A 23,683-nucleotide genomic window follows, 5' to 3' on the forward strand; every position below is an offset into this window, starting at 1 on the left:
TGAGTATATATATGTTCAGAGAGCTCCGCTCCGAAAGAGGATGACGAGTTGGAGGGGTAATCGTGCGTAATTGGATTTTTGCAACGGCGACGTCATTGCTGGATCTGGTCATGAGCTATCTTGATTTTCGATTACTGGAGGCGCAGCAAAGCATAATGACATCATCCCGGGCCAACGCAAGCGGAAACTGTCGGGGCGAATACCTGTAAGCTTGAGCTTGAGGCCGAAACTTCAATTTATTGTAACGCCAAGATGGTGTACGTCGATTTGCATTTTCAAACCAAACCTTTCACGATAAAATTGATTCAAGTGATAGCTATAAAGAACAAGACATACTCTATAAGTATCACCTGCGAATGCCATTGTCAGCGTAAATATTACTGCTGATATCGAAGAAAAGAGTAAGTAAACCGACGTCTTGCGAGTCGAACCTCCATCCTCGATGATCACTGTTCCGGTACAAAGATATTGATTGCGAATCTTGTACAGAAATTTATCTGTACATTCAAGAGAGAGAGCATCAATGTGTTGCGCGTGTGTAAGCAGACTGAACGATACAACTCACGATGTCTTCTCGTTTAGCGTCTCTACTCACCGAGAAAATCCCTGGAGGTCCCATATCGACGAGTTCAACAGAGGTAACTGTTTTGCCAGATAATGTGACGAGGGCATTTTGTTCCTTGTTGTCACTACACGCAATATCTCAGACCAAGAATTCAACCAGAAGTTTAAAAAATCACTGACAGCCGCAAAATCTGTTTCCTCTCCGCAAATTCCGCCACCTTCTCACACATCTTCCCCACCGCCTCTCCCTCCATCCTCTTCTTCTCCCTACCACTAGCCTTCCTATACACCCCCGTTCCACTCAAAACCTGACCCGATTTCTTCTTCATGATAATCACAGGAATAGCCGTCTTCGACAGCCTCGCGTCGTGGAGCATACCAGCAGCGATTAAATCCCCGGCCTCGCGGAGGACTTTGACTTCGACGAAAGCATTGTCGTCGGGTTTTCCGCGAAGGACTTTCATTATGAGGTCCCCCGTAGGGTGACCCATATAGTATTTCTCACCGGAAAGGAGGAACATGGCACGGTTGTTGGCACCGTCGTTGGAGATTCTGGAGCCGACTGGGACGTTGGTTAAGGTGTTCTCTGGTACGGTATGAATAAGCAGAAAGATTGTAGCAAATGAGGTTATTCACTGAACACCGCCTTATCCTCATCTTGGAGAGTCTTGTCGTACGTATCCAAGATCCATTTTTGGCCATACAAATTCCGAGATTGAAGCACGGGAGTAGGAGGTAGTTGGGGTGGGGAGTAGACGGTGTAAGTATCGGTGATAGGGTACGCATTAGTACACAACGACGCGCCCAGTACAAATACAATAATGAACATAATGGATGTATGGGATCCCGAATTGCGAAATGACATGAATAGAGTGAGACGAGGGGGGATCCGGTGAATGTGCTCGCTGACCAGCAGAGAGCTCTACGAAGAGAAGAGAAAAGGAGTTGAATTTCATTCAAGATTTCGAATCCCGGCTTCTTATCAAGCGGGTCCCAGGAACGACCAGACTCCGGGTCGTAGATATCTATCTGAAGGCTGAGTTTGATATCGACTGATATTACAAATTGTTCAAGTCTGGAGAAGGTTGAAGATTTGGACGGTATGAAATTGAATTTTGTGTTGGCCCAGCTGGTTGCAGTGACTACCAAGTAGAGGAACTCATGATAGAGATAGAAAGGCGATAGCTAGCTTGATCAATGAAGGTGTTGAAGAGATAATGATGGAAGATAGAACAGCCGATTTTTTCCCACGACGCACTCTTCCGTTAAACACTCACACTACTTATTACATCCTTTTTTCTCCGTTCTACTTTCGGGGAACGAGTTATGGTTCGCAGAGACAGGTCGTACTCTCCAGATTCGTCGAATAAAAGGGTAAGACACTCTCATCGCTCTTCACCCCGGTCTCCATCGCCAACGAGGCGCAGCTCCCAAAGGTCCAGCAATAGGAAATACGACGATGAAAGAGACAGGGATTGGGATAGAGATAGGGAACGTGACCGGGTGAGAGAAAGGGATAGAGACAGAGATAGGGATAGGGACAGGGATAGAGAACGGGACAGAGACAGAGACAGATACCGGGACGACAGGCATAAAGAAGACCGGAGAAGAGACCACAGAGACGATAAACGTCTCTCCCCATCCAGAGAACGTGACCGTGACCGTCGTCCAGCATCACCTCGCAAAGACACTCCGAGAGACTCACCTGCTCCAGGCGCAACACCGGCACCAGCTACACCAGAGGACGATGCCATCAAAGCTAAACGCGCACGTCTCGAGGCATGGAAGAAACAACGGGAAGCCCAAAAGGCCCTCGGTGAAGCCAAGGCAAAAGCTATGGCCCTGGCTGGCAAATCCGCTCCACCAGGTAAGTCGTTATGTTTCCATGTAAAAAAACCGGGAATTACCAGATTTCACATCACTTGATCCTTTTCTGTTCTCTACAGCACCCAACAACACCACCAACAACAATGTCGAGCTTCCCACCAAACCAGCTCTCGCCGCCATCAAAGGTCTCCCAGCAAAACCCGAATTCGCTGCCGCCGGGTTCAAAGGTCTCCCTGTGAAACCCGACTTTGTTAGCACAAAACAGCTGACGATGGATGATTCGGTGGAGACAAAGCGCAAGTTGGAGAAGCTGGAGGATATGCCTGCCGTGGATATGACTATGGGTGGAGAAGGTGAACCCAGTGTCGGCGACCTTGAGGTGGATGATGATGACGAAGAGGCTAATAGGATGGACCTTGCTATCAAGAAAGCCGCCGCTGCCTCCGCCGCTATGGACGTTGTCGAGGAGGACGAAGCTGATCCTTTGGATGCATTCATGAGTGGTGTGAAGGAGGAAGTGAAGAAGGTGAACTTGGAGGACATGAAAAAAGCCGTGTCTTCTAACGGCCGACTTAGCAGACGTATGGATCAAGGCGACGACGAGGACGACAATGTCGTGGAAGGTCCAGGTCCCGACGAACTTGACACCACCGAGCTCAATCTGGAAGATATCCTTGCTCTCGCTGCGAAAAAGGCGAAGAAAAAAGACCTGGCTGCAGTCGACCATTCTCGCGTCAAGTACGAATCATTTAGGAAGGAGTTTTATGTTCCTCCGCCTGATATCGCTGCTATGACTGAAGAAGAAGCTGATCTTCTCCGTCTCGAATTAGACAGTATAAAGATTCGTGGCTTGGACTGCCCCAAACCAGTTGTGAAATGGAGTCATTATGGGCTTCCAGCAAACTGGTGAGTTCTTTTTTTCATAGGAATCTTGACACGACCCTCATCCTCTTTGTTTTCAGTCTCGATGTCATCAAAAAGCTCAACTATACCGCCCCCACCTCTATCCAAGCCCAAGCTATCCCTGCCATCATGTCTGGACGGGACGTAATTGGTGTCGCAAAAACGGGTTCAGGGAAGACGATTGCTTTTCTATTGCCTCTGTTTCGTCATATCAAGGACCAGCGTCCCTTAGAGCAGATGGAGGGTCCCATCGCGATTGTAATGACCCCAACGCGTGAACTGGCTGTGCAAATCCATCGAGAATGTAAACCTTTCCTCAAGGTGATGAATCTTCGAGTGAGCTAATCAATTCTCTTATCTTATTAGACTTGTGTGTGACTGAAGTTACCTTTTCCAGGCCGTATGCGCGTATGGAGGTTCACCCATCAAAGACCAGATCGCCGAACTCAAGAAAGGTGCAGAAATCATCGTCTGCACCCCGGGCCGGATGATTGACCTCCTCACCGCCAATTCTGGTCGCGTCACGAACCTCAAGCGAGTGACTTATGTGGTTCTGGACGAAGCGGATCGTATGTTCGATATGGGTTTCGAGCCTCAAGTCATGAAAATTATCAACAACGTCCGTCCCGACCGTCAGACTGTCCTCTTCTCCGCAACGTTCCCTAAACAGATGGACTCTCTCGCACGGAAGATCCTTCGAAAGCCGCTTGAGATCACTGTCGGAGGTCGGTCTGTGGTCGCAGCAGAGATTGAGCAGATCGTCGAAGTTCGGGCAGAGGATACCAAGTTCACGAGGCTGCTAGAGATTCTGGGGCAGATGTATAACGAGGATCCCGAGTGTCGTACGCTGGTCTTCGTCGATAGACAAGAAGCCGCAGATAACTTACTTCGCGAACTTATGCGTAAGGGGTATCTCTGTATGTCGTTGCACGGAGGGAAGGACCAGGTTGATCGTGATTCGACGATTGCGGATTTCAAGGCCGGTGTGGTGCCGATCGTTATTGCTACTTCGGTTGCTGCAAGAGGGTTGGATGTGAAGCAGTTGAAACTTGTCATTAACTATGATGCACCGAATCATATGGAGGATTATGTGCATCGGGCGGGACGTACTGGAAGAGCAGGGAACAAGGGGACATGTGTGACATTCATTACGCCAGAGCAGGACAGGTATTCTGTGGATATATACCGTGCGCTCAAAGCTAGTAATGCAACCGTTCCCAAGGATCTCGAGGAGCTAGCTAATGGTGCGTTCCCCTCCAGATTCTGAAGCTACATGAACTATCTAACTCGTACTTTCAGGTTTCTTGGACAAACTCAAAACTGGGAAAGCACAAGCTGCAGGCTCTGGCTTCGGTGGTAAAGGTCTTGACCGGCTTGACAAGGAGCGCGACGCTAAAGAGAAGGCTGAACGTAAAGCTTATGGTGAACCAGAGGAAGAAAAGCCTGCTGTCACGGAGGAAGCAGCCCCAGGCGGCGCCACCGCCAATGCTGCCGCAGACGATATGACTTTCGGAAACTTCAAAGTCGAAATCAAACGTGGTCCGGCACCGGATTCTTCCAAGGGCTTACTGGGCGTCGCAGGCGCTGCTGCCGCTGCACGTAAACTCGCACATGCCAAGGAGGAAGAGAAAATACAAGCCCAAATGCGTGCTGCTGAGGAAGCCGCCGCTCGTGCCGGCAAGGATTCTCCTGCACATAAACAAGCTTTGAGTGTGGTCGCGAAATTGAACGCACAGCTGAGGGCGTCCAAGTTGGTCTTGCAGTCGCAGTTGGCGTTTGAACAGCAGGGTGGTGTAGTGGATAAGAAGAACAATCCTGATTCAACGGACTTCCATGCGATAATACCGATTAATGACTATCCACAGAAGGCGAGGTGGAGAGTTACGAATAAGGAGACGATGGTTCAGGTGAGCTGCAATTGGTCCATCTTGAGTGCTTGAATCTAATACTGAAAACTATCGTTCGTATAGCTCATCGACATGACTGGTGCTTCCGTCACGAACAAGGGAATATACTATGATCAAGGCAAAGAGCCTCCCCTCGACGGTCCTCCTAAACTCCACCTACTGGTCGAGTCAAACGAAGAGTATAGAGTAAGCTTACAATGTATCCATTCTACCCATGCACATAACTAATGCGTCTGTTCATCCAGGTTGAACAAGCTGTTCGCGAAATTAAACGATTGCTTATTGAGGCTTCTGCGGCTGCTCTTCAAGCCGAAATGCGTAATCCTACTGCAACTGGCAGGTATAGTGTCCTATAAGTGCAGAGTATTCGTTATTACAGTATATCCTATTTACAATCGACGTTATAAAATACTGTAAACAGTAATGCATCGTTCAAATACATTGAGGATTCGATCCAATGGAAAAAACCGAGGTAATCGGAGGAGGGTACATACCGTTTGCAAGTCCGGAGCTAAAATAGCTGAGAAATTTGTGGAAGATAACGCTATTCCGGATCAGCCGCCTTTTACTCAAGCCCTTTCGATGTTTACGGAGACTTTGACCCTCTTTGACCTCGGTCTTCGATGCACTCTCTTCCTAGGATACGATGACTGTTCGGAATTTTCTTTGGGGCCAAGCTCCATCTACGAAACAAGAGAGGAATCTTCTGTTCAAACTAGACTTCTTCATCCTCTCGTATACCTGCTTGGTGTATTTTACCAATTGTGCGCGCAACACCATGTTGGTATTTCCAAACCATTCATCTAGGAAATTTTCCAGATCTGGACCGCTCAAATATCAATAATGCCTACGTGTCTGGCATGAAAGAAGATTTATCTATGGAAGGGACGGATTTCAATAAAATTCTTACTATCTTTACCTGTGGTTATATTGTCGGTGAGTTCAAATTACTTGAAGGTTGAATGGGTTGCTGAATATGTCTGATCTGCATAGGAATGATACCAAGTTTGTCTTGCTTCAATCTGTGCTTGCTATCCGAACGAGCAAAATATAGATAATCTCATGCTCCAAATACTTCCACCTCGTCTTTGGTTGCCGTTGTGTCAGATAGTGTGGGGGGTCTTGACATTTTGGTACGTCGGCCTCTCTCTTTGCAGAGGCAAAACAATCAATCCTCAGACAATGAGTAGCACAAGCGCAGTGACCAATGTTCAGCAGGTATTCTCAACATCCTTCGGATACGTAGGTCATTGCTAAAATGGGTTTCACTGTAGGTCTACGCAATCCGGTTCTTCCAAGGCATCGCTGAATCCTCGACATTTGTTGGGACCCATTATATTCTCGGATCGTAAGCGGTGGTTCTGTCCGACTTTAGATGCGAGACTGACACACACAGGTGGTATAAGCCTGGAGAGTTAGGCAAACGATCAGGCATATTCACAAGTTCTGGATTAGCAGGAACGTTGTAAGTCGGAGCTGCGAATCCTTTTCTTGCCTACCTTACGCTACCTAATTCAATCAGGTTCTCGGGAGTTCTACAAGGCGCTGTATACAGGTTGGTGTTCTCGGAACCTCGAGGTGGACAGAGCTAATAGGGATATAACAAGTAACCTCAATGGGGTATCTGGACGAAGTGGTTGGCGTTGGCTGTAGGTGCACATCTCAATTTTCCATGTTCCATGCTCTCATAGTGTTCCGCTGGATAGATTTATTATTGACGGAGTCATAACTCTCCCCATTGCATTATATGGGTTTTGGCTCTTCCCCGATGTACCAGCTACCACTAAAGTGTTCTATCTGAGCGATGAAGTAAGTTTGCACGCTGTCGTACAGATAAATCCTTCTGTGTTCATGAGACAATTATTCTGCAGGATCGACAATTAGCAGCTTCGCGACTCCAAGGATATGTTGAAGTCAGACATTCTCCACTATCCTGGAAGCTAGCCAAAAAAGTGTTGACGCGATGGAGGTGGTATGCATGCAGCCTTTTGGTAATCATTCCCATTTTCTTGAACAAACTGCGATTGTTGATCCTCTCCATGATAGTTTGCCATTTCCGGTGAAACGGAAAGTTTTGGTTCAAATAATTTAATGGGACAATGGCTCAAAGCTATCGGTGGATATTCCGTCGAGCAAACGGATTATTATCCTTCTGGAGTTACTGCTTTTGGTATCCTCTCGACGCTGGTCTGTGCAGTCTGGACAGATTACACGCAAGTGAGGTGGCCAGTACTTGTATACATGTCAGTATCCTGCATTGTGGCGAGCGTCTGCATCCTGGTGTGGAACAGTCCAACCGGTTTGAAATTCTTCGCATACTGTAAGAGGTTATTTCAACTGGAAGCTTATGCGCGATCGTAGTAACCCTGCTATAGATCTTGCAGGCGCCTCTTATTCAGGCCAGGCGACAACTTTTGCGTGAGGATATTCTCAACACACCTAGAATCTTATTCACGAGTAACGATATGCAGATGGGCGAACCAGATTTGCGCTGACGACGATCAGGAAAGAGCAATCGTTTTGGTACGTCTCCAACTTTTTTTCGTCGTGACTGGTACTAATTTGCCATCCCAAGGCATCGATGAAGTAACTACCTTATTTCGTTCTTTGCAGTCCTAATACTAATTAATGTTACCTCACAGTATGTGGAACAATGTCGTCAACGCATGGTGGTCTATCGTCTTCTACCCTGCCACAGATGCTCCGAAATTTACGAAAGGGTGCGTCTCTGTTTACTCTCGTGATGAACATTCTGACTTAAGGTGGAATGCAAAGAATGATTGCAATGATCGTGATTTGCGTCGCGACTCTCGCGGTGACTGGTCTGGTCTGGTATCTGGAGAGAAGGGAGCATAGACTTGGCAATAGATTGGAGGATACTCCTACAAGGGATAGCGAGCAGGAGGAGAACCAGTCAACGAAGGAGAATACATAGTCAGAGTAATACGGCTCGTCAGAGCTTTCACAAATGAAAAGCAGCACTTGCGATAAACGGTTTTCTTAAACTCTGACTACGCATTTACATGGTCCATATTCGCATACAAGCAGATAAGTTTAACAAGAGGCAATTAAGATCTACAGCATCCATCCACTAAGGTATAAAAGATAGATGAAAGCGTACATAGTGTCAAAACATAGTGTGCAGTCCGATCGTGCATCGTACCCAAAAAAAACGAAGTTGTCCAATCTCTGAATCTTGGGTATACTGAGAGTATATTACTCCTCACCCAAAAAATCAATTGCGCGTGGTATGGTTGATATCATCAAGCCTTCCCTCCGAAACTCCCTGTACTCCGTAACTTCCAAAGCCACACCGCTAAGAGCCCTACGACAACTAGTCCCACAACTCCAAGAACAACACCCAACGCAATCTCTCCTCCCTCACTTAAGCGGTGGCCTGAACACCCGTCTTGTATCGCATCGTCACACGGTTGTCCCTTTGGCTTCACTTTCTCGTTTGCCCCCACCGTAACTTGTGTGAAATACGGATCAATATCATCTGTCACTATATGCATCGCCGTCAAGGTGAGCATTGGCGCGTTATAGTCTAGTGCAACTTCATTCTCGACCCAATCACTTCGTATGTCGAAGAATCGATCGAAGCGGTCAGGGCCTCCAACAACGGCGCCGTAGAGTACGTAGGTATTTCCTTGGCTGAGAGGAGGGGAAGTATCAATCTGACCAATATCATCTCCGCCGGAAGACATTGCCGAGTGGGGATTTATAGGGGAATTAGGATGAAGACCAACGATGTAGGGAACGAACATGGGGTTATTTCCTAGCGTATAGTCGAGTTGAGATTGAGCAAAGGACTGTTGGAAAAAGGCTTAGTAGTACCGGGAGTTTCAGTGATTGCTTACTTACGAGATAGGTCGCCTTCTTGTCATTACTGCTACAGAGTCCAGATGCAACATATCTTGTCAACAACATCGCGGCGTTCAGCGCCGGATTGAGTGACGCGTCATTCGAGTCTCCCGAATAGTATAGTAGACCACCTGTTGTGAAATTATATTAGATATGAAACTCCGAAGATTATTTACCTGAATGCACCTTTCGTCAAAGACGCATCTCCTTTGCTACTCGAAGGGTCCACCACGACATCCAAATATCTTTCCGCTTCCGTTTGCCACTGTGAGAAGTTACCTGCTCCTTCAAAACCTAAAGATGACATCTGCGCAAACAATATATATGTCCCAGCAGTTTTATCGTCCCAGTTAAACACTGAATTTTGACCCGCAAGATCGAACTGGCTGTAGTAAGATTCAGCAAGGGAGTAGTACTGTTGGGGACTAAGAGTGGTGATGTTGAGGGTGGAGTTGGCATTTTGCGACGCATTCACAGCAAGGCTCAACCACAGGCCAGCCATGACCAGCTCATCACCGTATCCGCTACTGGCATAGCTATCCTGCACCTCCGGAACACTATTCTGATAAAGCGTCATTCCTCCAGACGCATTGACAGCAAGTTCGTATAGCTCGACGGCATGAATGAGGAGGGTATCTGCGTAAGTTGTATTTTTCAAAGAAGCGGGAGCAGTGGAATTGACACTGCTCTTTCCTATAGTGGTAGGGCTCAATGTTCCTCCGTAATATAAATAGGAGCAAGAAGCGAAGGCAGCAGAGACACCTGCTGCTGCGTCTGTGCCAGGGGAAGTATCGTTGATTTGAAATGAAGGACGTGGACCTGGGATGTTCTGATCGCCACCCCAGTAGGCATTGTCTATACCGGCTGGAAGAGTGAAGTGTATAGGGTTTCAACATTGGCAGCGAAGGAGCGCCACATAGCGTACTCACTATCAGCGACCTCGACATACAGAGTGCTAGTATTTGCATGCATCTTGATCAACCAATCCAATCCCCAGCGAAGCATGCTGTCCAAATAGCTAGTTTGATTGCTCAAATCATAGCCCATACCAAAATCTATACCCCCCCAGCATATCGAGTTTAGTGTAAATGACAGCGGGAAAGAGACCTTGATGTAGTCTGTATGACGGGAATCAATTTGTTGGGTTTTAATACTACGAGCATCCTCACCTCCAGCATCATAATACCCTCCAGTCAAATCTAATCCGACATCGCTTCCATCACTAGTTGCGCTATCATTTCTCCAGCTGACTCGGTTATTGCTCGGTAACTTCCCGCTCCTCTGCGCCTCATAAAAATACAACAGATCGCCTAGCAGAGTAGACCATTGTTCATTCGGGACGGAAGTATTACTACCAGTAGTGGCAACTGCTCCGGCAGATGCATTAGCTGGAAGCCAGGGTGGTGAAGGGAGAGATAGTTGGGCGTAAACTTGTATCGAAGCGAAAGTAAGTGTTAGGAGACATGATGGAAGTAACATGGGGATGAAAACGCCGCACGGACCACGTCGTTGGTTTTCAGAATCAACTTAAAATCCCAACCGCGTCACGTCACCGTATTCAATATACGCCCGACTTGGACAAATTCACACCGCTTCCCTTCAAGCTTCAAATAACGACATCGACAAGATGTATGTACGGCGAACATGACATGCATTATATATTTATTCGTTCGCAAATGGATTACTTCCAATAGACAGCCCACAGACCCCGAAATGCGAATATTTTCTAGTAAACTTCAAGGACGTACCGCTCCTCCTCCTTCAAACCCTCTAGATACTCTCCTGCTTGGTCCTTAGACATTCCTTGATATTTCTCCAATGCCCCACACAACGCCTCATACATGTCCGGAACAGGCCACGTTGGCCCACACAGATAGAATACGCCTTGATCGTGTTTTAACATCCTCGCTAAATCTTGCGCATCTTCCAGCATCTTATGTTGGATGTACACCTTTTTCAGGCCAGGAGGTCCATCGCGAGAGAAAGCTAGTCCAGCACGAGTAATGATGCCGTCAAGAATGAATGCCTCGATCTCCTCTCCGTAAAGGTATTCTTGGGATTGGTGTCGAGATCCAAAGTAATAATACACTGGACCGATCGCCTTGCCTTGAGATTGAAGAAGCGCTTTGTGTTGCAAGAATGCACGGAATGGAGCTGCTCCGGTACCCAGACCAGCCATAATTAGTGGCTGAGTGTCATTTGGAGGGAGCTAGTACGAAGTACATGTCATTGAACTGAATGGACGCCAAGGCGATGATATGGACAATACCTTCATGACACTAGGCTTGATGGACACAGTTACTTTCTGTCCAATTTGAAGGCCTGCGAGGTATCGCGTGCACTGTCCGTATCTCGGTGAGCCTATAGATCGATGCTTTATGAGATGAAATCATGATACGTGGACATCCGCACTCACCACTTGGAGTCACCCAATCAACAGTAACGACCAACAAATCCACCCGATCGCCGACCACACTTTGTGCACTAGCAATTGAGTAATGCCTAGGCTTGATGTCCCCTACAAGTTCACAAAGCACCTCAATACCAGGCCGAGCGCTCGAGTACAACTTCAACACGTCCGCGAACGTCACTGTATCTTTTTCGCTCAGCTTCTTAAACGTCGAACTTCCTTCAGCCGAGCCTATGAACTGCAGGGAATATTTGTCCGCTTGTGAAGTCGCATATGCTGCGAGATCGGTGTAGAAGGATTTTGGAGGACGTCCGAATAGATCGATCTGTTGTTGTAAGGCTTGAAAGACGGTCCGAGTATGATGCTTGTCCTCGCTTCCGGGAACGGGGATTGTGATTAATCGATTCGGATCGACGCCATACCATTCACAGAAATCTGTTACTTCCTGATTGTCGTTCCATCCATGAACACCCAGCGCCTCCCCAATAGCATACTTGAGTCCTGTACCGCTGGTGTTGAATTCGAGGTGAAAGACATTTCGATTGTACTCCGTTGGAGTTAAACGACGGTTGACAGTGCAGGTGACAAGGAAAGTACGCTCAGGAAGTTCAGGACGCAGCGAAGGGTGCTGTGGGAACTCTTCGTCTGTGGACACTGTGGGAGGAGCGAAGATGGTTGGGAAGAGCAAATGTTTGGCCGCATCGTGCCATGAGCCCAAACGAGCTCCGTTGACTACGGTATCACCTTCATCGGTTTCCACTGCAATCGCGTTGAATTCAAATTCCTTGAGTTCAACAGGTTTCTCTTCCGCAGGTGCTTCAATAAAGAGCACCTCTTCCAGTGCGTCCCAAGTCTGCGAATTGAGTTCCGTTAACTCTACACCTTCCACAGTCTCACCGTAGGATCCGATTGCCAACGTAAGTACGTTCTCCTCCGTAGCGGCTGCGCCCAAGTACATCCTCATAAAAGCCAAATAAGCAACGATATTTGAGATGACATCCTGAACTTGACCAATAGCGCTCGTCAACTTCTCCGCGACGTCGGTGACATTGATTATGAAGGGACGAAGTTCCCTCTCTACAATAAGCCTGGTAGCCTGGACCGGGAGATTAGAGAATAACTCTTCTGCTGTCCATGTAGTTACAATCAAAATTGTGGAACGGGGTTTGGCATACTTGAGAACTGAATGTGTCTTCAGGATCGTCTGATCCATTATAGCAAGGAAATCAACTTCTCCACTAGTCTGGGCATCATATGGCAGGACCAAGGGGATGGGAAAATCCTCAGAGTCCAATGCACTCCGAGGAGCCAAGAGAATGCGACTGGCAGTAATCCCTCCGCGCTTGGAAAAGACGTCGTGGTCTATAGAGAGACGCGAGGAGAGAGTCCGGCTCGTGGAAAGAGCGCCTTCGACAAGTAGGGGGAGGTTCGAGAGCGTCGTGCTAGGTGTGGTGAAAAACATCAATTTCTTCATTATAGCAGGTACCGGATCCTCCAACTCGGGAACAAGCGTGGCCAAAAACTCCTTGAACGAGTCCTTTTGAGAAATATACACCTGGGTCTGCGAAGGTGTGATACGGTGAGAGTGGACAGTGGGTGGGTTGATCGAGTCCAGCAGAGTACTGAAAACATCGATATAAAGAGGTCCCTTCGTAGTTGCATTCGGAACATCATCGAGAACATGGACTGTCTTTACGGTGACTGGTAACACGGAGCGAAGGGCAGCTTCATCCCAAGGCCTAAGGACATTGACTGATACAGCAGCAAAACCGTGGCGACTTTTGTTGGCAATGGCCTTGGCTGCCACAGCTAATGGCCCATTCAGCGCCAGTACTACTGTGTGCGCCTCAGCGTCACCGACGTAGTCAAAAGATGAATACCCTGCTCGCTGAATAGCTTCGGCGACAGATATATTTCCGTAGTCCTTTTCGGGAAGCGGAAGAGTAACATGGCCTACTTCGCGAGACGAGCTAAAGTGGTCGAAGATGTGAATGACATGAGAAGCAGAAAGCTGGTACGATAACTGAGTGAAGTGCACTGTTTCCTGAGAAGTAGCAGAAGCTAAGACCACGATATTTTCTGGGAGAATCGGAAGGACAGTGGCAAAATTTGCCAGAGTAGGAGACAGTGCATAAGTCTCACCAGCAGGGGTGATGTTAGGAACCTGAATCACAAGCCTACTTGAGGCTGTTGCGGGAGGTAGATACGAAAGCGCAGGAGCCATCAGAGAAAGCCCCTGCGGCGACGTGAAAGCAGTCAAAACAGCTCCATTGGCGGTATCGGAGCTAGTTCCTTCTGACAGCCTGCCAACGAGACTCAATCCTGCACCAGCTCTGGTCTGTAGATCTACCACTGGGGCGGTTCCATCTTGTGCTTTGGACCAGATCTTTGTGAGCGTTCCGAACCCAACTTGTTCCGCTAGATCATAGATATAAACTGAGGAAGTCGTTTTTGCGCGAGATGAGATGTATTCCACCACGGTGGAGGCAGACACTCTTGGGTCTTCGAGGAGTTCCTCGAAATTAGCTTCAAGCACAGCGCCTACTTTAGGAGAGGCCGGAGACACGAGAGTGACTGAAGAAGCGAGAGACGTTGAAACTTGGCCGGGAACGTCGATGGCCATGGTAAATGAGCAAGTGAAAATTTGACGGGTAGGACTTCATAGTATTCTCTTCTCGAACAAGATGAGCAAAGATGAGGTTGGTAGCACGCCTTACTAAATTGTTGACGGAAAATGTTGTCCGGTTTATTCCTTCCGGACTCCCGAAAGACACCGAGCGGATAGTAGTCACATGTCTACCCGCGGAACCTGCCGAAAACTTGTCGGGCCGAGCAGGTCAGAGTGTCCCTGAGCGCCGCAGATCCCTTTTATCTTGGACTTTCTGGTTATAAGCTCTTTTCCTTTTTCCTCTGAACCTCTACAACTCCTAACTTGCAAGATGGTTGGCGTTCACAAGATCTCGCACCCCATAGTCAACGCTGAACTCTCCAAGTTACGACTCAGCAGTACAAGTTCCAAAGAATTCCGCGAAGTGAGTACTTATGCCATTCAAGAAGATCATGAAAGATTTCAAAGAACTTCTTGTAGGGCATCAACCACATTGCTCTAATTCTGGGACTCGAAGCGTCAAAAGATTTGGAAGAAGTGACGTTCGACGGGGTGAGTGATGCTTCAGGTCTTTCTTATCGATCCATCCTCGCTGACGCCACGTTTCTCTTAGCAAACACCCATAGCGGCTTTCAAGGGTACAAATATCAAACCTCGTGTTGGCCTAACTCCGATTCTGCGTGCTGGCCTGGGAATGACGGATGCTCTGGTAAGACATCCGTTCCTCCCACAAGCAATAGGATAATGACCATAGGCCTTGTCCGCAGTTAACTCTTTTCCCGTATGCTACCCCTTTAACAATTATCACTATCTTCCACTTACAGGATTTAGCTCCGCACCTGTGTACCATCTCGGAATTTTTAGAGAAAAGGTTACCCTTCAACCTGTCGAATGTGGGTCATGAGTAACAACATGAAAACTGGTGAAGCTACTAATCCGCCTGACAGACTACTCCAAGTTGCCAGCGCAACCTCCAGTCGACATAGTATATCTCTTAGATCCTCTCATTGCTACTGGAGGGACCGCCGTTGCCGCTCTCACTATGATTGTCGATTGGGGCATCCCAGGTATATTCCTTTTGTTCGCGGACCTTCCAGCATCTCATATAGTATCTTCAGTGGACAAAATCAAACTTCTTTGCGTACTTGCTTCTCATGAAGGATTAAAGAACGTACAAAGCGGATTCCCTGGACTCGAGGTCACACTCAAACCAAATTTTCCGTAATTATCATTCTAAATGATTACATTTGTATAGATCTGGGTCGCAGGCATTGACGAAACATTGACAAAGGAGGGATTGATTAGCCCTGGTTTGGGCGACACCGTAAGTAAAATAAGACTGTATTTTCCGGCAACTTCTAACGATGTCAAATCCAGGGTGATCGTCTTTTCAACACCTTGCGCCCTTGAATCAGCAGCTTCCGAATGCGATAAGATTAACCGTAACATTCTATAATATTGTTAGTACAGTACGAATAAAATCCTATTTCGACGCACATCGACGTTTATACTCGCAGGGTTTTAGGGTGTCAGTTTTGGAAAAGATGATATCCCACTCGTTTGAAGTTTTGAATCTGCGAGGAACTTTTCTGAACTCGAACAGAGTGAAATGTGAATTCCTTTCGTCCTGCGCAGCTCTGATCAACGTCAGTTACGAGCGAATGGGTGGCAACTTACTTTCGACTTCAGCTTGAAGCCGATAGATGAGACTAAGGACACAAAATTTTCTAGGTTGCGAAATCTACTTGTGACTTCCGCTATCTTGAGCTCTCCACTGATAAGAATGGTAAATTGACTGTCGTCTTCGATTAAAGATGATGTTACATACTTGGGCTTTAGGATCCTCCACGCCTCACGAATTGACTTCGGCCAATTTGTACTCATGAGACTTAACGAGAATACCACGATATCTACGATATGAGCTTCGCCCTCGGACAACGATCCTTCGGTACCCTCTGAGCCCGGTAATGGTAGTGTACCACAGATATCTGCCTCCACAACATAAGGGCTATGAGAAACCAGGTCGAAAGACAGTACAGATATTCCTTTAGGAATCAAAGCGCGGGCGATGGCTGCATCTCCACAGCCTAGATCAGCCACGATTGTATTGACATGATACGATGAGAGGGTTTCAACATAGTGGTCTGCGGGATTCGTAGGCCACGATAATACTTGCTGTCTGAAACCATTGTGATACTGCATCTAATAAGCAGAATGATTGAGGGGAATGACGGTAAATCCACCTCGGTGTAAACGGTAGGATCCTCCTGCATCATCCGCTGCGCATCTTCACTTTTACTTTCATATAATGTTTGATTGAGCATGCTACGTTGGCATGTATGAGACCACTAAAGCAAAGTCACTGGTCAATTTGGACGCTAACCGGAACCGTGCCCCTTCCAACTTCTGCTTCATGTTCTTCTGCATGCCCGTCAACCCAGATGACGAATCGAGATCCTTACTCGACCGTTCCGGTTGCTCCTCAGAATCTGGGGGACGAGAATCATGGCTCCGTTTAGTTTTCTTGGTTGCTCTGTCCGATGCCTTCATCAATGGCATGGGCAATGAAATACTTTTCTTGTCCACTTCTGCAGTCGGCTGAGACTCCTTTGTCTTTCGACGCGGTTTGGGCTTAGAGTGGGAAGCCGCATTTGTTCTTGCATCGCCCACATCCCGCTTCCCAGTCAACTTTTTGACAAGTTTTTCGAGATTGATTTCTGCAGAGTGTATCCTACTCTGAGTTTCAGACCCTGCGTCGCTAATAGGTCTTTTGCGCTTCCGAGACCCAGCCTCTGGCACTGGATCGGCTGGCATTGACCACCCTGGAACATCGAATAAAGGCATGAAAAAGAAAAGCAAAGAGGATTTTCAGTGCAAGCGCCCGCAACTAATCCAAACACACGGAGCGCCGGTACCTTTCATACTAGTATAATTCTGAATTGAACCTCTTTGACTGCGGCTACTCCTTGAACACACCTTGTTTTCATGCGGTTGCATACTTGCTTAGCTTCCTAAAGACGCAAGTGAACCAATGGTCCTCTTCGATTAATCATTCTATTACGACATTTACTACCAAGTTCCCGTTGTACACTGGCACTGAATGTTTATGACTGTTTACATGTAGGACACCTTTCTTCGATGTTAGAAGAGTATTTTCCAAGGTTTCTATTCAATCTACTAGATAACATTACCACGATCGATTTCCGCAGGGACTCAGGCTTCGAAGGGCTTCGAGCGCAGCTATATGCTGGTTATCCTGGCCCCGAACAGGTGGCCTGCAGTGACTTCTTTTCACCTTATAAGCGCCTTTGGCTGTATTTTATAAGTCCATCAAAGAATTCGTCCTTTTCAACGGTTTCTTTTCATCTTTTTCACTTTTCAGGCCCTCAGAAAAGCGTTCAATATGGTGGTAACTATATCCCCTCCGCTAACCTCCAGCTCCTGCTCGACGTCGTCCGTGAGTCAGAACCCAACTTACTGACTTCTCCGACATGTTCAAGTTTCGAATCCTTGCAGGACAAATATGATTCGAACGCAGAGTGGGAACTTCTCGACAGAGAGCCACTGAAAGATTCCTCTCTCAGCTCCATGGAGGCCCATGAACTGAAAGATGCACCAATCATAACGAGAGGTGCATTTCTTCGTTGCGGGTCTTCCACCAGTACTCAATATGGTGTTCTTGGCCGCGTAGTGGCATGCCAGTAAGTCCTAGGCCATTCATTACTCCCAACGCAACGTCTCATCGAAATCATCGCCTTCTAGCTTCAAAAAAGATGTTCACACATTTTCGGATTCTCGCGTCTACTTGAACACGGTGAGCTCATCTTGTCCAGTCATTCACCTATCAACTGATGTTTTGTTTAGAATGCTCCTATGTCCACACTGGTATGCGGTGTCCAAGGTAAATATTTTACCTCTGCATATTAAGCTTTTCCAATAATACATAGGCTTTAGGTTCTGGGAAGTCCCATACCGTTTCAGTGATTCTTGAAAACATGTTCATCTCAAGCTCATCCCTCGGAACTTTATCTAAGCCACTTTCCGGACTAGTTCTGCATTTTGGAGAGGGTGGTGCGGGTTCTGGCCCTTGTGAAGCCGCTTGGGTCGGAGTGTCGAATCATCCATCCATCAAGGCTCCGCAGGTCAAGGTGTATGTCTCCAAATCATCACTCAACACCATGAAAGGTATCTATGCGCCACTTACCCAACGAGGGAACGTGACTGTAGAGGCTCTGTCGTTCGACGAGTCCGAACTCGATGCTCAGGCTTTTCTGTCATTGATGGCTGTTGGATCTTCCGACAACGCCCCGCTTTATATCCAAATCATTCTGGTAAGCTGAGCGAATCAGTACTTTTTGTGCCCCAGTCGCTGAGCCACGTCAACAATTAGTCTATCTTGCGGGAACTTGGAGAATCATTTTCTTATCAAGCGTTCATGACCGCACTGGAGTTGAAGAAGAAGACCTTCAACCCAGCTCAGTTATCTGGCCTTGAACAACGTCTTGCTCTCTTGACTTCATTCATGGCCGGAAAAAAGACCAAGAAGCTCAAGTGGGAAGCCTTAACAGAACGAAAACACCGTTTTGCACCTGGACAATTAACAATTGTTGATCTATCTGACCCTTTTATTGACCCAGCATCCGCTTGTGGGCTCTTCGAGGTGCTGACGCGGCTTTTTGTACGTGCAGAGGTTAACACAGGAAAAGTCCTCGTTATTGATGAGGCTCACAAAGTGCGTATTCACCGAAGGACTTCATTCGCTCGCCGATCGGTGATGTCTGAGTAACATTTTAACAGTACCTCTCTTCAAACAATCATCCTTCTGGGTTCACAAAAGCCCTGCTCAGTCTTACCAGGCAGCAACGACATTTGGCCATGCGGGTAATCATTAGCACTCAAGGTGAAGGATGATCGTATTTCTCATTATTTTATATCCTCAACGAATCCGATTTTCACAGAGCCCACCGTTGTCAACCCGGTCTTACTTGATTTGTGCACTGTCACAATTTTGCACAGGTTCTCCTCGCCTGCATGGTGGCAACATCTCGAGAAGCACGTTCCTGCAGACTTTTCGGATAATGAGGCATTCGATAAAGTTGTCAGGCTTCAGGTCAATGTCTTTTGAGATTTCAACTTGAAACAGTACTAACATACTTCTTGTATCTCCAGACTGGGGAAGCAATTGTTCTCGCTCCGTCCGGACTTGCTACATTCCCATCCCCTGCGAATGGAGAGCACAATGTTGGTCAGATCGGTCGACGCTATCTGATACTTAAGACTCGAAAGCGGGTCACAGTAGACGGAGGGGCCTCTATCCGGGTCATTGATTAGATCCCTACAAATCACTACGTACATACCCACTAGCAATTGTGCATCTCGGTGCTTGTCATTTGTATCCATATTATGTGCTAACATACAGTACAACTTGTGGCCTAATGTTCCGTTATACAACCAATTCTTTTTCTCTTTTTCGACGAAAGAAACCTATTTTAAGTGCCCTTGCGAGACGAGTCCACCAATATTCATTCTGGTAAGTCCATATCATTGTCAATGTATAAAGCGCAGCGATGACCGTCCCCAATATGCAAACAAATATAACCAGAATAACCCCAATAGAAATTCGATCGGCCGTGTTATGGTTGCCCAAGCTGTCCAATGCATACGCCAACGTGGATATCGTGAAAGTGATGATAGCCCACACGAGTAATACCGGGGGAAGACTGAGGAGCATAGCATGTCCGTAAAAACCCAGTAGGCTGTGTTGGGCATTGCGCATGTATGTGAACTGCATGGATGTAAATAGTTAACCTGATGGCCACCTGGAGAGAATACGTACAGAGTCGACTGTCCGAAACTTTGCTTGATGTCTCCATATTGCAAACACGCCCACTATGATGCTGCCTAGAGAGCTAAAAGCGGATACAAGTGCTGCGATCTCCATGATATGAGGAACATTGGGTACCGCCAAAAGGCCAACGGTAGCAGAAAGCAGCACGGTCGACTGCGTTTGAAGGGGTCAGTGAAGCGAAATCTTCACATATAATGACGTACGATCAGCAAAAAATGGGAATACTCTCGGACTAAACGATCGATATATGTTTCCCAATTAGCTTGCATGCCCGCCAATCGGCCGCGATATTCAAACGACTGCTTGACAAGTCTCATATATGAGTGCGGAATGCCGAAGAAGACGCAGTTCATGATAAGACGCAAAACCGGAAGAACAAAATTTGCAGGTAGAGCAGATGAGTCTGAGTGGGCTTTATGTTGTGTGTATTTATCATGGCGGCGTTCTGTAAATTCTTTACGGGTGAGTTGACCGTACATCTCCGCATCTCGAAAACTACAAATTTCACGTAAAAGCCACGCAAGGAAGGAAGTTTTGGCCGTGGAATTGTCGTAGCATGGCACTTAGTAGAACAATCATAAGGGAAAGTTCATGTGAATGTGAGAAAAACGGCTCACGTTCGAATTCCTTCACGCGTCTGAGAAGTTCTTCGCATTCCTCTTTTGAAAAAGGAACGACACTTCCCGCACCAGAAATCAAATTGTCTGCCTAGTGTGATGTTTAGAATGACAACGTGTCGAGGAGAGGTATGTATACGAACATAAAACCAGGCTAACGCGTCACAAGCATCAGGTACTGCTCGTGCAGGGCATGGACGATGAGCCGAATGTGTCCATATGAAGTTCCAATACAGCCTTCTACGACGATTGACTGCAAAAGAAGGTATTCATCAACGGAGTATGGTAGAACTGAACCGAATGGATAAATTACTGACGAGTCTCGGGATCCATATTCGCAAAGGCTCCATCTCGCGCCTTCTCGTACGCATGGGCCGCAATGCAATATTTATGGTTAACAAACAATGCGAGATTCCACTGTCCCCTATTGCTGACGTTCAGTTGAACTTCCATGTCTTTCTCGGAACCCTCTGAATCCCATACATCGAGACCCAGAAACGAAGAACTATATCGGATACCAGAAAGTATTTCTGGATCTCGAATGTCCTGGTCGGCAATAATTTGGCCGTTGGAGAAATATATAGATCCTTGGGGGTGGACAAATACTTTCCAGTCACTGGTTGTGGAAGAACTAATGGAGTGTTCTTTCTCTGAATCGTTACTGAGGTCGTTCATCTGGTGCTCGTCGAGTACAGCAATGGTATCGAGAGTATTTGATCTGGTCATGAAAGAGTACAAAGACGAGGGCAATCAATTCATCTGTCAATAATTGAATAAATCAGTCGATGCTTGAAGTTTTACAAAGAGCTGCAAACAGGCTACTATAGACCGTGACGCGTTTTTCTTACAACCGTCTACGATGAGTTTTTTCGCAAATAACACAGGAAATTCAGGTCAAACTGGGGCTGGAGCAGCGGGTGGTAATATATTCGGTGGTGGCGGTAACGCGAATGCAGGAGGATCTACTGGCACGCCGAGTATCTTTGGGAATACTGGTTCGTGATTCGTGTTTTGCATTTACAGCTGACTGATTAACAACATTCATACAGCCAACAAACCGGCAGGATCCATCTTTGGTGGCGGGAACTCTACGTTAAATACAGGAACAGGAAGCGGGACGAATCTTTTTGGAGGTGGAGGTGGAGGTGGAGGTGGAAGTGGAACATCGACTTCTACACCTTCTTTGTTCGGAGGAGGCCCAAATACCAATAACAATACCAATACAGCCAATAATGCATCCGCTGCAAACCCAACACCTGCCCTTTTTGGAGGAAGCCCGTTTTCATTACCAAAACCAACCGAACAAGCTAATGCGCCAAAACCTGCTACATCTAGTTGTACGTTCTTCGCTGTAAGCCATTGTTCGCATCGTAATCCATCCGTACAGTCTTCAGCAACCCAACACCGAATCCCGGTATGTTTTCTGTATAATCCTTTCACTAGCTAAACGACTTTCAACTTCAACATATACAGGCTCATCAGCACCTACTCTGAACACTGGACTTTTCGGCTCAACAGCCCCCAAGCCAGGCGAAAATAATGCTTCATCAACGTCAGCGGCATCTGCACCTGGTACCGGAGGTACTGGCTTACTTGGTGGAGGATTTTTCAATAAGCCTGCCACTCCCGCGACAAATACACAGGCTGCTGCTACTCCGTCAACATCGACATCCCCTTTCTCTCTTGGCGGAAATGCTGCTGGATCTGGAACTATCCCTACGGCTCCATCAACCCCAGGTCCGACTACTTTTGGCTGTCGTCAACAACTTCGCATCTCTGATCTACTTCCTAGCTTTGGGTGCAGGTCTTTTCGGCACCAAACCCGCTGAAAATGCGGGAGACAAGGGCAAAGCTCCCGGTACGTGTTGTATCGGATTGTGTGTTCGAAATTAATTTCTGTTGTGTAATACAGCTGTGCCTACAGGAAACCTTTTTGGTGCCCCAAAACCCGAAGAGAAGAAGGATGGAGGCGCTGCCGGTACAAGTGCGCTTTCTGATCAACAATTATTGGCCGTAACACTCATGTCATGTCCAGCACCATCAGGGGGCCTGAGTTTTGGTGTATCAAAACCAGCAGGTGAATGTTTGTCATTTCGTCGATCTGTTCTGCTACTGATGCCTTTGCTATAGCAGGTGGTCTATCAGGCATCTCCACTTCGACCACTTCGACCGCACCCCCTGTCGCCGTACAGCCACCGTCTATGCTACGAGGCAAAACCATTGAAGAGATTGTCAATAAATGGTCTAACGAGCTGGAGACCCATGTCAAGGAATTCAACAAATTCGCTGCAGAGGTGTCGGTTTGGGATAGGGCACTTATCGAGAATTCAAATAGTGTATGTGTTTTCTCATTACTGCGTTTGATGTCATACTGATTCAACCCCTTTAAGCTGGCAACACTCTACAGTCATGTTCTAGCCGCAGAACGTGAACAGAACGAAGTCGACCAATCTCTTGATCATATCGAACAGCAGCAGAAGGATTTAGCTGCTACACTTGATGCATACGAGAAGGTCACTGAAGAAATATTTGGTGGCCAAGGGGGGAGTTTACGTGCGTTAGACACTGGTCCTGCGGATACTGAGAGGGATAAAAAGTACGTCTTCCGATATCATATCTCCACCGAAACCTTACTAGCTTTCGTTACTACTTCTGTTCTGCTTCTAGCTACATGCTTGCGGCAGATTTACAAACGCACCTTGACGATCTGTCCGGTTCCCTCACACAAATGATTGAAGCTGTCAATGGCTTGTCCATATCATCAGGACAATCTAGCTCCGGTGATCCAAGTGCAAACGGGAACGATAGATCACAGGAAGATCCTATGGCTCAGATCTCTCAGATATTGAGCAGCCATTTGGATAGCTTGCAGTGGATTGATGGAGCGGTGAGAGAGATTGAAGGTAAAGTCACAGAGGTAGAGAGAAGGGTTGGCGAGTCGGGACACGGATCGAGCTATGGCGGCGGAAATTCGAGTGGAAGCGGGATCGGTGGAGTGGGCGTGAGATCAAGAAGTTTTCGTGCATGAGCACTGGGTTGGCGAATACAAGTAGGTACTTAGTAGAATGATTCACAAAGAGATGCTTCTTAGATGCACACGCGCCTGATGGATAGGACATTGCGGGATATTGTCTC

General features: G+C 47.2%; 10 protein-coding genes across 10 annotated transcripts; 5 read left to right on the plus strand and 5 right to left on the minus strand.

Annotated features, from left to right (window-relative positions):
• Nucleotides 1-446: 446 nt before the first annotated feature.
• C8R40DRAFT_1165879 (uncharacterized protein) lies at nucleotides 447-1,393 on the minus strand (the record flags this gene model as incomplete). Its single annotated transcript, XM_046230763.1, has 4 exons — nucleotides 447-497; nucleotides 566-689; nucleotides 745-1,150; nucleotides 1,201-1,393. The coding sequence occupies 4 exons, from the start codon at nucleotides 1,391-1,393 to the stop codon at nucleotides 447-449; spliced, it is 774 nt and encodes a 257-aa protein (XP_046090716.1).
• Nucleotides 1,394-1,817: 424 nt separating this feature from the next.
• Nucleotides 1,818-5,684, plus strand: C8R40DRAFT_1082630 (P-loop containing nucleoside triphosphate hydrolase protein). The gene is made up of 7 exons (XM_046227203.1): nucleotides 1,818-2,431; nucleotides 2,511-3,297; nucleotides 3,354-3,630; nucleotides 3,692-4,538; nucleotides 4,594-5,201; nucleotides 5,265-5,387; nucleotides 5,447-5,684. The coding sequence occupies exons 1-7, from the start codon at nucleotides 1,891-1,893 to the stop codon at nucleotides 5,555-5,557; spliced, it is 3,294 nt and encodes a 1,097-aa protein (XP_046090717.1). The 5' UTR covers nucleotides 1,818-1,890; the 3' UTR covers nucleotides 5,558-5,684.
• Nucleotides 5,685-5,758: 74 nt separating this feature from the next.
• On the plus strand, nucleotides 5,759-8,198 carry C8R40DRAFT_1082636 (major facilitator superfamily domain-containing protein). Its single transcript, XM_046227204.1, has 17 exons — nucleotides 5,759-5,965; nucleotides 6,021-6,137; nucleotides 6,195-6,206; nucleotides 6,256-6,334; nucleotides 6,392-6,419; nucleotides 6,476-6,549; nucleotides 6,598-6,666; nucleotides 6,724-6,756; nucleotides 6,809-6,850; nucleotides 6,908-7,010; nucleotides 7,073-7,192; nucleotides 7,248-7,521; nucleotides 7,577-7,619; nucleotides 7,673-7,724; nucleotides 7,777-7,787; nucleotides 7,844-7,921; nucleotides 7,977-8,198. The coding sequence occupies exons 1-17, from the start codon at nucleotides 5,848-5,850 to the stop codon at nucleotides 8,134-8,136; spliced, it is 1,413 nt and encodes a 470-aa protein (XP_046090718.1). The 5' UTR covers nucleotides 5,759-5,847; the 3' UTR covers nucleotides 8,137-8,198.
• Nucleotides 8,199-8,260: 62 nt separating this feature from the next.
• C8R40DRAFT_436303 (glycoside hydrolase family 9 protein) lies at nucleotides 8,261-10,635 on the minus strand. The gene is made up of 5 exons (XM_046235062.1): nucleotides 10,235-10,635; nucleotides 9,995-10,183; nucleotides 9,252-9,929; nucleotides 9,066-9,196; nucleotides 8,261-9,013 (listed from the first exon to the last, which is right to left on the minus strand). The coding sequence occupies exons 1-5, from the start codon at nucleotides 10,542-10,544 to the stop codon at nucleotides 8,465-8,467; spliced, it is 1,857 nt and encodes a 618-aa protein (XP_046090719.1). The 5' UTR covers nucleotides 10,545-10,635; the 3' UTR covers nucleotides 8,261-8,464.
• A 156-nt stretch (nucleotides 10,636-10,791) lies between these two features.
• Nucleotides 10,792-14,098, minus strand: C8R40DRAFT_1034754 (assimilatory sulfite reductase; the record flags this gene model as incomplete). Its single annotated transcript, XM_046223452.1, has 3 exons — nucleotides 10,792-11,274; nucleotides 11,335-11,426; nucleotides 11,482-14,098. The coding sequence occupies 3 exons, from the start codon at nucleotides 14,096-14,098 to the stop codon at nucleotides 10,792-10,794; spliced, it is 3,192 nt and encodes a 1,063-aa protein (XP_046090720.1).
• Nucleotides 14,099-14,414: 316 nt separating this feature from the next.
• Nucleotides 14,415-15,493, plus strand: C8R40DRAFT_1035596 (armadillo/beta-catenin/plakoglobin; the record flags this gene model as incomplete). Its single annotated transcript, XM_046223516.1, has 9 exons — nucleotides 14,415-14,507; nucleotides 14,564-14,635; nucleotides 14,697-14,792; nucleotides 14,851-14,864; nucleotides 14,915-14,976; nucleotides 15,031-15,150; nucleotides 15,202-15,281; nucleotides 15,339-15,407; nucleotides 15,461-15,493. The coding sequence occupies 9 exons, from the start codon at nucleotides 14,415-14,417 to the stop codon at nucleotides 15,491-15,493; spliced, it is 639 nt and encodes a 212-aa protein (XP_046090721.1).
• Nucleotides 15,420-17,100, minus strand: C8R40DRAFT_437158 (methyltransferase-domain-containing protein). The gene is made up of 7 exons (XM_046235063.1): nucleotides 17,060-17,100; nucleotides 16,467-17,006; nucleotides 16,327-16,408; nucleotides 15,912-16,279; nucleotides 15,761-15,857; nucleotides 15,581-15,710; nucleotides 15,420-15,533 (listed from the first exon to the last, which is right to left on the minus strand). Coding segments are annotated over exons 2-7 (1,140 nt in total). The 5' UTR covers nucleotides 16,928-17,006; nucleotides 17,060-17,100; the 3' UTR covers nucleotides 15,420-15,531.
• Nucleotides 17,101-17,671: 571 nt separating this feature from the next.
• Nucleotides 17,672-19,414, plus strand: C8R40DRAFT_1035118 (uncharacterized protein; the record flags this gene model as incomplete). Its single annotated transcript, XM_046223476.1, has 8 exons — nucleotides 17,672-17,784; nucleotides 17,846-17,897; nucleotides 17,948-17,984; nucleotides 18,038-18,414; nucleotides 18,474-18,815; nucleotides 18,881-18,983; nucleotides 19,042-19,193; nucleotides 19,253-19,414. 8 exons carry the CDS (start codon nucleotides 17,672-17,674, stop codon nucleotides 19,412-19,414), a joined length of 1,338 nt encoding a protein of 445 aa, XP_046090723.1.
• A 112-nt stretch (nucleotides 19,415-19,526) lies between these two features.
• C8R40DRAFT_1035310 (uncharacterized protein) lies at nucleotides 19,527-21,223 on the minus strand (the record flags this gene model as incomplete). The annotated part of the gene is made up of 6 exons (XM_046223488.1): nucleotides 19,527-19,868; nucleotides 19,920-20,084; nucleotides 20,135-20,493; nucleotides 20,549-20,639; nucleotides 20,692-20,801; nucleotides 20,866-21,223. The coding sequence occupies 6 exons, from the start codon at nucleotides 21,221-21,223 to the stop codon at nucleotides 19,527-19,529; spliced, it is 1,425 nt and encodes a 474-aa protein (XP_046090724.1).
• A 184-nt stretch (nucleotides 21,224-21,407) lies between these two features.
• On the plus strand, nucleotides 21,408-23,576 carry C8R40DRAFT_1165887 (Nsp1-like C-terminal region-domain-containing protein; the record flags this gene model as incomplete). Its single annotated transcript, XM_046230764.1, has 10 exons — nucleotides 21,408-21,543; nucleotides 21,598-21,885; nucleotides 21,936-21,962; nucleotides 22,022-22,285; nucleotides 22,341-22,406; nucleotides 22,461-22,532; nucleotides 22,584-22,625; nucleotides 22,679-22,884; nucleotides 22,939-23,144; nucleotides 23,216-23,576. 10 exons carry the CDS (start codon nucleotides 21,408-21,410, stop codon nucleotides 23,574-23,576), a joined length of 1,668 nt encoding a protein of 555 aa, XP_046090725.1.
• Between the last annotated feature and the right edge of the window lie 107 nt (nucleotides 23,577-23,683).

The sequence above is a fragment of the Lentinula edodes genome, assembly GCF_021015755.1.
Source record: "Lentinula edodes strain Le(Bin) 0899 ss11 chromosome Unknown C8R40scaffold_3, whole genome shotgun sequence".
NCBI classification, from domain to species: Eukaryota; Fungi; Basidiomycota; class Agaricomycetes; order Agaricales; family Omphalotaceae; genus Lentinula; species Lentinula edodes.